Source organism: Vombatus ursinus, unplaced genomic scaffold (assembly GCF_900497805.2).
Source record: "Vombatus ursinus unplaced genomic scaffold, bare-nosed wombat genome assembly UNPS02014822.1, whole genome shotgun sequence".
Lineage (NCBI taxonomy): Eukaryota > Metazoa > Chordata > Mammalia > Diprotodontia > Vombatidae > Vombatus > Vombatus ursinus.
In genome coordinates, this window is record NW_020954600.1 from 14,611,964 (window position 1) to 14,624,384 (window position 12,421).

The window sequence follows — 12,421 nt, forward strand, 5'->3', positions numbered from 1 at the left end:
GTAGGTTCAAAGGTGCATAGATTTAGAGGAAAATTCTGCCTTATAAGATCCCCTCTAACAAGGTGTCTGCCCTGCACTGAGCAAGGTCACTGAGCAAGGCCTGAAACAGGACAATGGATGTGAGCTCCACCGCCATGTGAGATGCCCTCTCACAATCTATTTCTATAGATGGGGGAGGGGGTTTCTACATGTTCCTATTTGTGGGGGAGATTTTATGCACTGCAAACCACAGAGGAGTACCAGGGCTCCTTGATGAGATCCATGATGACTCAAAAGAGACCAACCTAACAAAGTTTAGCTCACATAAAACAAGTGACACCAGGAGACCAAAAGAGGTCAGAAATTGCTCAGCCAATAAATACTTAAGCCAGCAAATACTAACAATCTACACAGGAAAAAACTAAATAGATAAAAGCTACCTGGGATAGGCAGCTAGATGAGGTACCCATTGGGTTACTCCCTCATTTATTTACCTATCTAGGAAAGACAATGGAGATGGACAATGCATTGCACTCAGAATTGAATAAAGGGAAGAGGGATAGCTATATAGTACTTTGGAAACTATTCAGCACTTTCAAAGATCACAAGTGCTCCTGGACACAAAATGAATCTTTCAAGAATGATATTCTTCCCGGGATGCTATCTAATTGCAAATCATAGAACATCGCAATATAGATGAATTTTTATTATAGGTGATCCAAAAAAAATGGCAGGAAACAAAGTGAATTTAAATGAGGTATAGAGTATGACCAATGATGACCAGAACATAAGAAGTGGTGTCAATGACACTACCTTGGAAATGCAAGATCCAAAAAAGGAGGCCAGCCAGCCAAGTATCCAGGGTGGTGGTCAGCCCAAGCACTGCACCAGACCCAAAAGAAATCTTCCAGGAATCAGTTGACTCTTTGACAGAGGGCATAGTCAAGAATGCCCCAGGATAAGATGGAGGTGATGAGCTGTGCTCCAGGCCAGCAGGGCAAACTCAATTAGAACCAAAGTAGGATGCCTGCTAGATGCATATTGACTTAGAAAACCACGTAATAATATTATCTGTGTTTTGTGGTGTTTTTATTTATTGTGACATACTTCTCAACTACATTTTAATTTGGATTGGGATGCACTCAGGACTGTGGTGGATCACATGTGGGCCTTGGGCCTTGTGCCCCAGGCTAGACCACTGAAGGAAGCACCAACAAGGAGGAGGCCATATATCCCCCAAAGCACTGAAGCCTACAACACCTCTGGAGAAGGACAAGCCTTCAAACAGCTCGGCAATAGCTGCTGGTCCAGACAGCAGCACAGAGCTGCCCGGCACAATAAGGTTCCGTAGGGACATTCTGATTCTCCATTCTGGGATCTGGGCCCCAGAGCACAAACTGTCTCAAGCCGTGGGGCCGAGAATAGCCTGAGGTCCAAAGACTTTCAGCAGTAGGGCACTTAACTTGTAAGTCATGATTTACTCTTCTTTTTAAATTTTCACTCAAAAAGTTAAATGTTAATTTGTTTAATTAATATTCTGTGCCTTCATTAACCCTGTGTTGGCATGGGAAGGAGCTGGCTAAGGGTGGGCTCCTTGGAAAGAAATGCGAGATATGAGAAATTCAAACATACTTATGAAATTCAAATACATTTTACTTTATTAACTAATATCTCTCTAATGAAGGCACAAGCTGGCACTTAATTAGTGTTTTTGCCTAAAGAACAAAGAGAAGGATAATGAATTATATTAGTAATTGAGCCATCTCTCTCTCTCTCTCTCTCCCCCCCCATTCTCTCTCTCTCTCTCTCACACACACACACACACACACACACACACACACACACACACACACACACACTGACATCCTACATGGACATACAGAATGGACCTGTGATTTCACTGGGATAGACAATTCCCAGTTGAAAAAGTCCCCTTTATCAATGTAGCTCAGCCATTTTTCTATGCCTTAATAGTCTAAGAGAGCCATTGAAAACACTGAGTGGTTCATGGTCATATAGCCAGGATAGGCCACATGTGGGATACATGTGTAGGGGTACGTAGAAGGAAGGGCTATTTCCCAGAACCACTTTCGAATTCCAATGAAATCTAATTTAGAAATGTTTTAGTAATACAAGAACAATGCAAATCATCTCTCTCACACACACAAAACCAAAGAGGCAAAAGAAAAGTAAAATACTGATGTATGTTACAAATGGACATAAATATAATATGCATATATAATATATAAATATGATATTTAATATAATTAAATATAATATAAATGATCTCTATAGAAATGGAAAAAACTTCAGTGCCTTTGATTAAAAAAACAACCACCAAACCCACGATCCCATAACTTCTTTACCTGTCTTCTGGCAGCTCTGTGGGCTTTATCTGGAAGTCCCCATTCACTACAATCTCATGGGCCAACGCCATATTAGTAACTCCTTTGACAGTCTCCATGAGTTCATCCACAGACACAAAGCGAGGAGGGCTGGCTGCAACAAAAATCCACTGTAAGACATCAGTTCTCCCAGGTCAGCTTTTCTACAAAATAAGAAAGAACTAATCCTTATGCACGTTGAACACCATCTTTCCTGACAACCTAGAAGATTAATTATAGCCTTGAATTTCTCACCCATTTTTTTCATCACTTAATCTTTTAAGTAGAATCCTATTCTATTGTTATTTATCTTTGTAAGCAAAAATGCAAGTCATTCAAAATGACTGGTTCTTCTGAGTCAGCCAAAAAAGGCACCGATTATGACGAACTGGGACCTGAGAACTAAAAGCCAAAGAAACAGAACTCTCCTCTCTTTCAAAAACCTGAAAACTCCATTCCAGATGGCTTCTCCTTCATGTTCACCAGCACCAGATCGAGGAGTCTCTCTTTTCCCCCCTTCAACTCGAACTCAACCCCCAGCCTAAGGCAATTTAACAAACACTTTTAAAGCTCTTCCTGATTACACACAAAATCTTGTGCCAGGAGCTGTCCACAGTCCAAAGACTATGAGACATGGTGCTGTCAGGGAAGGGCTTCCCATAGAGTGAAATAACAGATATACACAAACAACCAAATAGAATACCAAGTAGAATTTGGTCTGCAGTACCAGGGAGAGTAAGATAAACACATAAGGGAAGGATCAACAAACTGAAATCTGGGTGAATCAAAAAAAAAAAAATCCCCCAAAGTGCAAAAAGAATATGGTCTCTGTGGCAAAGTCCTGAGGCTAAAAGACACATGCAGCACAGACTTCTGTGAGGAGATTATAACTGGAACAGATTGGAGGGAGGTCCACACAATATAAGGGCATGTGAGAGAAGAGGAAAGTCTAGACACATAAAATGAAAAAGTCAAGGTGGAAATAAGTTTTTAAAAAATTTTATTTTCAGTTCTTCATTATCTCTCTCCCTCACCTATTGAGAAGATAAGAAGTATGATACCCATTATACATATGACGTCATGCAAAACACATTTCCACATCCACCATGAAAAATGGAAATAACTCTCACCTCGGTCAGGGAAGGCTTCAAAGAGGAGCTGGTAGCTGAGCTGGGTATTGAAAGAAAGGTCATCAGCAGAAAGAGATGAGGGCACAGGAGATAACAGGAACAAAGGAACAGAGATAGAAGGCGGGATGAGAATAGGGAACCCAAAGAACTCCAGTTTGGCTGGAATACAGAGCTCATGAAGGGGAGCAGTATGAGATAAGGCTGGAAACGGAGGGTGGTGATAGATCCTGCAGGACCATGAATGGAAGAATGCTTTATTTGGTCAGCAATGGGGAGCCACTGATGTGATCACAGCGAAAAATTAAATCAGCAGTGTGAAAGAAGGACTGGAAAGAGGAAGCAGAAAGACAAGGTGGGAGGCTGTTAGGGATAAGGGCCTGGACTAGGGTGCTTGCAGGCCTGCGAAGGGGAGGACGGCCAGGGGAGGTAACATAAATGGGATTTGGCAATTGGGCGGATGTGTACGGGACAGGAGAAAAAGATGACTCCAAGTGTGTAAGACTTTTTGGGAAGGTGTAAAGAAAAGACAGGGAGAAGGGCAAATCACCAAGTTAAGCGTCTGTACCTGGTGAGTTCGAGATGCCAACAGGAAGTCCAAGTAAAGATTCTCAAAATCAGCTGGAAAGTTAGGATGGGAGCTCAGGGGAAAGGCTGGGGATGAATAAAGGATTCTGGAGTCATGTGCTCAGGAGGCAACAAGAATCCATATGACCACCACCTGGAGAGACCGTGGAGAAAAGGGCTCATGGTCTGAGGCAGGAGGGGCATCCACATTTGTGAGACGGCAGAATGGCATCAATCAGACAGGTGAGGGTCTAGGTGGGGACAGTGTCAGTCCAGTTTGTTTCTAAGGGAAATTCCAAGTTCTTTGGGATTCTCAGTGAATTCCCAATCAGGAGGCTGGGCACGAACACAGACCTAGAGGTTTGGTCAGAGCCCGGCCACCGACCTAGAGCAAGTCTCCAGCTTCTCAGCTGTAAAAAGGAGGGGCCTGAATGAGATCATCTACCTCTACGGACCTTCCCAGCTCTGAAATTCTGAAACCCTGAGAGGGCAGGAGGACCAGCAACAGCTGGGCCAGAAGGGGAAAGGGCCAGGATTTTCAAGGTTGGGAGCAGAGTAGACACTCCATGACGTCAGTCACTTGTTCACTCCCTACTTCCCTGAGCAGGTAATTCTCTGGGTCACGAACTCCCCAGGTGTTATGAACTGGGAAACAAAGAGGGGTGGGGGTGGAGGAGGGGACGGCCGGTGGAGAGGAGGAAAAGTTCCCTGTGAAGAGGGGGACTGCCAGTCCTTATCTCACAGGTAAGGGATAAGATCTAGTTAATAAAATCAGGCCATTAGCCCAGCACACTGTTTTGTCCAAGGCCAGAACGATCTTTAAAGGTCTGGATCTTCTGAAATGGGTCAAACGAGATTTCCCAGTCTTTTTTTGCTCTTCCCCTCCCCCGCCTCCGCTACACTCAGCCAAAAGGAACCAGCCTGATTTAAACCTTTATCTGGTCATGGGGTTAACTAAACATCTGGCAGCATTTTCAGGCAGCAGAAAGCAGGAGGAAACGACCAAAGTCTCTCGTACACAGTGATTGAGATAACACTGCCCACCTCTACGCCTCGAGTTCACCTACAACAGCTGCACTTAGGCAGTGTTTAATAAACCAATTTATGAGATGCTAAGGCTGAAGAAAAAAAAAAATTCTGTCCCCTGATGGCAAACCTAGGGATGAGCACTTTAAACTAGCAAGGCTGCTCTTGGACCTGCTGCCCATCACAGGCAGGCCCAAACTCAAAGCCTTCCCGGCTTGGCAGGAACCACCGACGTCTGGCACGGGCTTTGAGAACCAGGGTTACAAGGAGGAAGGCTTCCGTGGGGGAATGGCTAAAACCCAACACAGCAGGAATAGCTGAAGTTCTCTGGGGGCTAATTCCTGGAAATTTCTCAGGGGCCAGCGACACTGGAGCACCTAGGTTTTGCCGTAACATAAGTCTGCGAACATAACCTGGAGTCTCATCGCATCGGATTTATCTGTATCAAAGAGAAACAGGATACCGCTTGTACTCCAGCTGGCCGCTTTTAGAGATGTACATGGAAAGGCCATTACAAGTGAAAAAGCAATCCCAAATGTACTTTCAAACCCTTGTGGCAGCAGCAACACGGACCCTAACCCTGCAGAGGATTAGGGGAGAGGGAGGATGGACACTCAGGACACGTGGAAGCTAAGCTGAGGAGGCCATCCGTGGGAGCAATAAAATGGTGAGGAAAAGCTCACCAGGTGTGTGGCCCCTGGTGGGGAGGGAGGGGAGGAAGGATGGGACGGAAACACGCCACCTGGCAGCTTTCCAGGTCAAGCATTCGCACTAACTAGCTTTCATGCTTCTGGAGGCGTGAAAGGTCTGTCAGAACTAGGCTTTGAACCCAGGCAGATCGCCTGGTTTAAGCTCACTGGTCTTTCTGCTGCACTAAGAGTCAATGCCCTTAGTCAAATGGATTTTTTTTTCTTTTTTTGTGGACTGAAACATCTGATTTCCTTGTCGAGAGTACTGACTCCCCAAGTAGATCTCCGGTTAAATGGCTCTCCCTTTTTAAAGAGTTCTCATTCTGGCTGATAAAACAATGTCTTGTTACTTTGGTTAGTGAATCAAATAAGCTGAGTAGGCTGATAAAACTGAATTTGCAAAGGATCAGATCCTGAATTGTAAAGCACTCTGCAAACCTGAAAGCTCTACATAAATATCATCATTGTTATTTTATATTGACGATCAGAGCCCACAAATATATCCTCCTTTTGATTCTTGGCTGCTCACTAGAGAAAGGTCCATCTAGAATAGCTTGATTTTCTTCTTGTTATTCAGCGCACAGTGGGTTTTTTTTCTTTTTTGCTTTTCAATTTAAAATACATTGGATTAGGAGATTTCCTCTACTAATGCAGCAGTCAGTAGCGGTCCTGAGCCTTCCGGTCCTAAGGAGCTGCCCAGCAATACTGAGGGTTAAGTGGTTGCCTACGATGCCCCAGCCTGAGTCAGAGACAGGACATGAAGTAGAGTCTTTCTGACTCCAGGACTGGCTCTCTCTCCATTCAGCACCTGAAGCTGCCCCAGAAGGGACTGACGCTGCCTCCAGGACCTCCCTCCATCCCTTTCGGGAGGTCTGCAGGGGAAGGCTGGTGAGCTCACAAACTGTAGGCTAGGCTGCACAGGGGACTCCCATCCAGGAACAGGATTCCTGCCATCTAAGAGATTCTGTCATCTGAGAGTGCTGGAACTTGCACACATGATAAAAGAGAAGTTAAAAAAAACAGACAAAACAAGGAGAGTTCACTCCAGCTTTTTAGGGAAACTAGAGCTAGAGGCAGCGGTACGGACTGTGATGAAGCCTGGTGCTTTAAACTTGCACAGAGATCAGCCTGTCCCCAGACATCCTGTCCTAAATCTGGTCACTTACAGAAGAGCCGGAAACCAAATCAAATGAGTATGTTCTTGGGGAGACCAGCAGACAAAGCATGGCACCAACAGGCATCAGATTCTGGGCCAAACAGAAGGACCTTGAGGAAGGGCGGTGACCAGTCTCCTCTGCAGAGAGGTCCTGGACGATGGCTGCATGCGTGCCAAGATGGACGCTTCAAGCCACATGACTGAGCGGCCCATGGAGGACGCACAGCAGCAGTACGGACAAAGCCAATGGCTCTCTCTGGCACGGCCTTCCACCTAGGGGGAACATCACAGCACGGGGGCCGATCCTCGGCCTTGACACGTCACAAACTCAATTTTATCAGCTTAGGAATAATGATTTGCTAACCAAATGAATAAGAGATTGGTTCACATACAGTTCTGTCACATACAACGGGAGAGCCACCTGACAGAACTACTTCTTCTCACCTGCACAGGACAGGCCATCCTGGTGGACTAAGGTGTTGAGAATGACAGATTCAGGGCAGAGAAGGACCTCCGAGGTCCATTCAGTCCACCTCCCTCACGCTGCAGGTGAGGAACAGAGGAGGCCAGGGACTCATCCAAGGTCACACGGATAATGGACCAAAAGTGAGCACAAAACTAGAATGGAAGTCAGTGACTCACATTGACAGAGCAAGCTTTCTGAGGTTTCTAAAGGGCTTTCTGCACAGCGATACTTGAGATGTAGGTGGGGGCAGGTAGCATCATCTCCAGTCTACAAATGAGGAAACTGAGGCTCAGAGACCAAAGTCACATGGCTAGTTAAGTGTGAGAATCAGGATTAGAACCCAGGCCTCCCGTTTCCAAATCCAGACTTATTCTCCTTTGTTATATTGCGCTGCCTCTGATAAACTGCTTTTCTCCATTCTAGAGAGAGTTCTGCCTAATGAATCAGTGCTGGAAACATGGTGAGATTCTGGTTTTCAAAATCCCTCATCAGTCACTCAAAACTCCTGTCCTTACAACACTGCCTCATGTTACACATTCTGAGATTACAGTTGATCTTTCATGAGTTATTTTTTAAATGCGAGGCTTCTTGAGATGTTTTTTTTTGGAGGGGGGTGGGAAATAAGCATTTACATTAAATAACACCTACTATGAGCCTTGTGCTAAGCACTTTAACAAACATTATCTCATTTACTCCTCACAAGAACTCTGAGAGGTAAGCGCTGTTGTTATCCCCATTTTACAGCTAAGCAAATTGAGGCAAACAGAGGTTCACTGACTTGCACGGGGTCCCACAAGTAGTAGGTGTCTGAGGCTGAATTTGAACTTAAGTCTTCCTGACTCCAGGCCAGGCACTCTCTCCACTGAGCTGCCAGCTGCCTCAAACCCCTAAACCTCAGCTTTATGACTGCTGTGATCCATGCCCTGAGGTTGGCTCCTTCTGGGAAGGCTCCAGGAGACCGTTCATCACATCCGGTTTTTTCTCTTTGTAATCCTTGACTCAGAGAGTACTCATACTTCCTGAGCCCGGGGTCTGTAAATCCTCTGTTCACTTAGAATGGAGAAAGGGCACAGGACACTGTAGCTGAGGAGGCCAAAAGGAGAGCTTCGGTGAGTGGGAGGGAACCAGCTTCAGGGGCAGGACAGCTGGCCTCCCATCGGCTGGGAGACCTTGGGGAAGCCTTTTCCTCTCTCTGGGCCTCAGTTTTCTCAGTTGTGAAAAGAGGGCATTGGACTAGACACCCCAGTAAGTCTCTTCCGGGTCCAACCTCCTTTGTAAGGGGCATGGATTAGCTCACAGAGTGGGCTGAGACAAATGCCAGGTGCTACCCACCAAAGAGAGATGGGAACAGATGAAAGAATTCTGATTTCCCTGGCAGGGCAAAGGGCAGCCGGTAACGAGACAAAGAACGACTGAGTCACAAATCAAAGAATTTTATATTACGGTCACAAATCAATTTTCACTGAGTCACCGAATCTCAGAGTTGGATGGGATTTCTGCAGCATGCAGCACGTGCCTGCACCCCAAAAGAATCTCCCTTAGACTAGCCATGTTGGCACTGAGCCTTTGCTCAGACCACCACGGTGGGGTGTGGGGAGATCTGTTTCTTCCAGAGGCAGCCCCTCCCACATGTGTGAAAAGTTCTCATTTTCAGTGGGGTTTTCCTGACATCAAGCGGGAACTTGTCTCTGCAACTTCTTGCTCCCAGTTCTGCCCTCTGGGGCTGCCAGGCCAATCTGATCCTGCTTTCACACGACACTTCTTCAGATACTTCACACAGAGCTGTCGCGGTCCCCATCATCTTTTCCAGGCTAAATGTCCTCCAGTTCCTCCAAATGACTGACTCCCACACTTGGGGCAGCCAGCACAGTAAAGGATGGGGCACACCATGCCACACTTTCCTCACCACACGCCCTGGAGAAGATGAGAAACAGGAAGAGCACCAGAGCAGCCAATCCTTGGTCCCAACACGCACTATGCTAGCTCCTGAGGACGCAAAGACAAAACAAAAAGAGCTCCTGCCGCCAAAGGGCTTACGTTCTCCTGGGGGGTGAAACATACAAACAGATGAATCGCCCATGGGACCATCCAAAGCTGGTCTCTGGTGAGCCCTGGCACACCAGCATCAGTGTGTGATAATGAATGATGAATTCATTCACGAATATTAATGAACGAGTGAATTCATGCACTCCAAGATGATCCACATTATGGGAGGGCCCTCCTCCATTCACTAAAGGGATGCTTGGAGGAAGAGGGAAATAATCACCTGGGAAGTGTTCTGGACAATTCACAGGAGCATGACAAGAGCCGGAAATGTCTGTACTTATCCCACCTCTCCATCAAGGGCATTTTAAAGAGATAGCATCACTCTCACATTCCTAAACTATGACAGTCCTTCCAAAAAAAACCAAACACCTCAGTTTTGGCGCATTTGCCAACTGTTTTAGTAGCCTGCAAAAAAAAAAAAATCACAGGTTGGGGCAGCTTCTGGGGGGCACATGGAAACCACCCTCTGATGCAGCCTTGGCACTTAAAGTGGCAGACTCATCCAAGAAAGTCCTTTCAAACTCATGGCAGCCAAGCCCTCAGCCCCGGGGTTAGGACGCGGCCAATTCACAGACATGCACAAACCAACACACACTGTCACCTGCTCAACTCTGGAGGGAAACGAAAAAGTCAGACTCTCAATCCCCTTTTTAGGTCAATGAGAACGGCACATTTCACACACCATGTGGTAGTTTTCTCATCTGTAAAATGGGGAGAATCAGCCTTATGGTACTGACCTGAAAGGATTGTGAGGATCAAGGGAGATGATACATGCAAAGGATCATGTCAGTTGTTTAAAAAAAAAAAAAAAAAGTAGGCAGAGAGGGAGAATACAGCAGAAGAAAGAGCCCTGGACCTGGTGCCGGGAGAGACCCAAGTTCAAATCCCACCTTTGAAATCTATTTGTTATATAACAATAGGCAAGGCTGGGGGGGGGGGGGGGGGGGGGGGGGGGGGGGGGGGGGGGAGCCAAGATGGCGGAGGGAAAGCAGTGATTTGCTAGAGCTCTCCCCCAAACCCCTCCAAATACCTATAAAAAATGTCTCTAAACAAATTCTAAAGCAGGAAAACCCACAAAAAAACAGACTAAAACAAATTTCCAGCCCAAGACAGCCTGGATTGTTGATTGGAAAGGTATATCATGCCTGGCGGGGAGAGGAGCGCAGTTCGGTGTGGGGCGCAGGCCACAGCAACCCTGGAGCAGGCCTCAGGGGACTGAATCGCAGGCAGCTGTGGCAGTTTCCAGACTTCTCAACCTACAAACGCCAAAGACAACTTAGAAAGTCAGTGGTAAAAGTCTGTTACTGCGGTGAGAGAAGAAGCTAGGTCTCAGCCGCAAGTCCTGAGTGCGGGCCGCGGCTGCCTCCTGAGCTTCAGGCCCACAGACTGAGGGGGAATCAAGTGGCTGATCAGAGGGAGATTGCAAGGATCTCTTTGCCAGGGCTGAGGCAGGAATCTCTTGCTTTACCAGTGCTTGGATCTGGGTCACAGTTCTGAGGGGCGGTCCTAGGGCGAGGAGGAACGCTGGTATGGTGAAATTTGTTGTGGCTGTGGAGAGGAAACACCTCGCCCCTTATCATAGTACCCTGAAAGAACTGACACATTTCAGGTTCCTAGAAGTATCTCTGAAAACAGCTGTACAAACCCCCAAAGCTTGGGACAGTACATTCTCCACATTGGAAACAGACTCTTACCTTAACAAAGAGTTTAAAACTCAAGTAATTGGTTGGGATCATGAGCAAGCAGTGCAAAAAGAGTCAGACTATATTATCTTACTTTGGTGACAAAGAAGATCAAAACATACAACCAGAAGAAGAAAACAAAGTCAAAGCTCCTACATCCAAAACTTCCAAGAAAAATATGAATCAGTCCCAGGCCTTGGAAGAGCTCAAAAGGGATTTTGAGAAGCAAGTAAGAGAAGTAAAGGAAAAACTGAGAGTGATGCAAGAAAATCATGAAAAACAAGTCAACAGCTTGCTAAAGGAGACCCAAAAAAATAATGAAGAAAATAACACCTTAAAAAATAGCCCAACCCAAATGGCTAACGAGGTCCACAAAGCCAATGAGGAGAAGAATGCCCTAAAAAGCAAAATTGGACAAATGGAAAAGGAAGTCCAAAAGATTACTGAAGAAAATACTTCCTTAAAAATTAGAATAGAGCAATTGGAAGCTAGTGACTTTATGAGAAATCAAGACACTGTAAAACAAATCCAAAAGAATGAAAAATTAGCAAACAAAGTGAAATATCTCATTGGAAAAACAACTAACCTGGAAAATAGATCCAGGAGAGAGAATTTAAAAATTATTGGACTATCTGAAAGCCATGATCAAAAAAAGAGCCTAGACATCATCTTTCAAGAAATTATCAAGGAAAACTGCCCTGATATTTTAGAACCAGAGGGCAAAATAGAAATTGAAAGAAATCACCAATCACCACCTGAAAGAGATCCCCAAAGGAAAACTCCTAGGAATATTGTAGCCAAATTCCAGAGTACCCAGGTCAAGGAGAAAATATTACAAGCAGCTAGAAAGAAACAATTCAAGTATTGTGGAAACACAATTAGGATAACACAAGATTTAGCAGCTTCTACATTAAGGGACCGCAGGGCATGGAATATAATATTCTGGAGGGCAAAGGATATAGGATTACAACCAAGAATCACCTACCCAGCAAAACTGAGTATAATTCTTCAGGGGAAAAAATGGTCATTCAGTGAAATAGAGGACTTTCAAGCATTCTTGATGAAAAGACCAGAGTTGAATAGAAAATTTGACTTTCCAATACAAGACTCAAGTGGAACATGAAGAGGTAAACAGGAAAGAAAAATCAAAAGAGACTTATTAAGGTTGAATTGTTTACATTCCTGCATGGAAAGATGATATTTGTAACTCATGAGACCTTTGTCAGTATTAGGGCAGTTGGAGGGAAAAAATTATATATATATACATACACATACATATAGATAGATAGAGGGCACAGG

At 45.3% G+C, this 12,421-nt stretch overlaps 1 protein-coding gene and 1 long non-coding RNA gene across 3 annotated transcripts in view; both read right to left on the reverse strand.

The window, feature by feature from the left end:
- The window catches only part of TCP11L1 (t-complex 11 like 1), a 42,455-nt gene that overhangs the window by 20,416 nt on the left and 9,618 nt on the right, over positions 1-12,421 (reverse strand). Inside the window, exon 3 of one of the 2 annotated variants that reach the window (XM_027837758.1) lies at positions 2,346-2,478. In XM_027837758.1, coding sequence (XP_027693559.1) covers positions 2,346-2,478 — 133 coding nt within the window. Of the gene's footprint in view, positions 1-2,345; positions 2,528-12,421 lie in introns of both variants that reach the window. The other variant, XM_027837759.1, reaches the window with a different exon arrangement.
- LOC114024679 lies at positions 8,843-10,106 on the reverse strand. The gene is made up of 3 exons (XR_003566938.1): positions 10,042-10,106; positions 9,661-9,845; positions 8,843-9,380 (listed from the first exon to the last, which is right to left on the reverse strand). It is a non-coding gene; the product is annotated as an uncharacterized LOC114024679 (long non-coding RNA).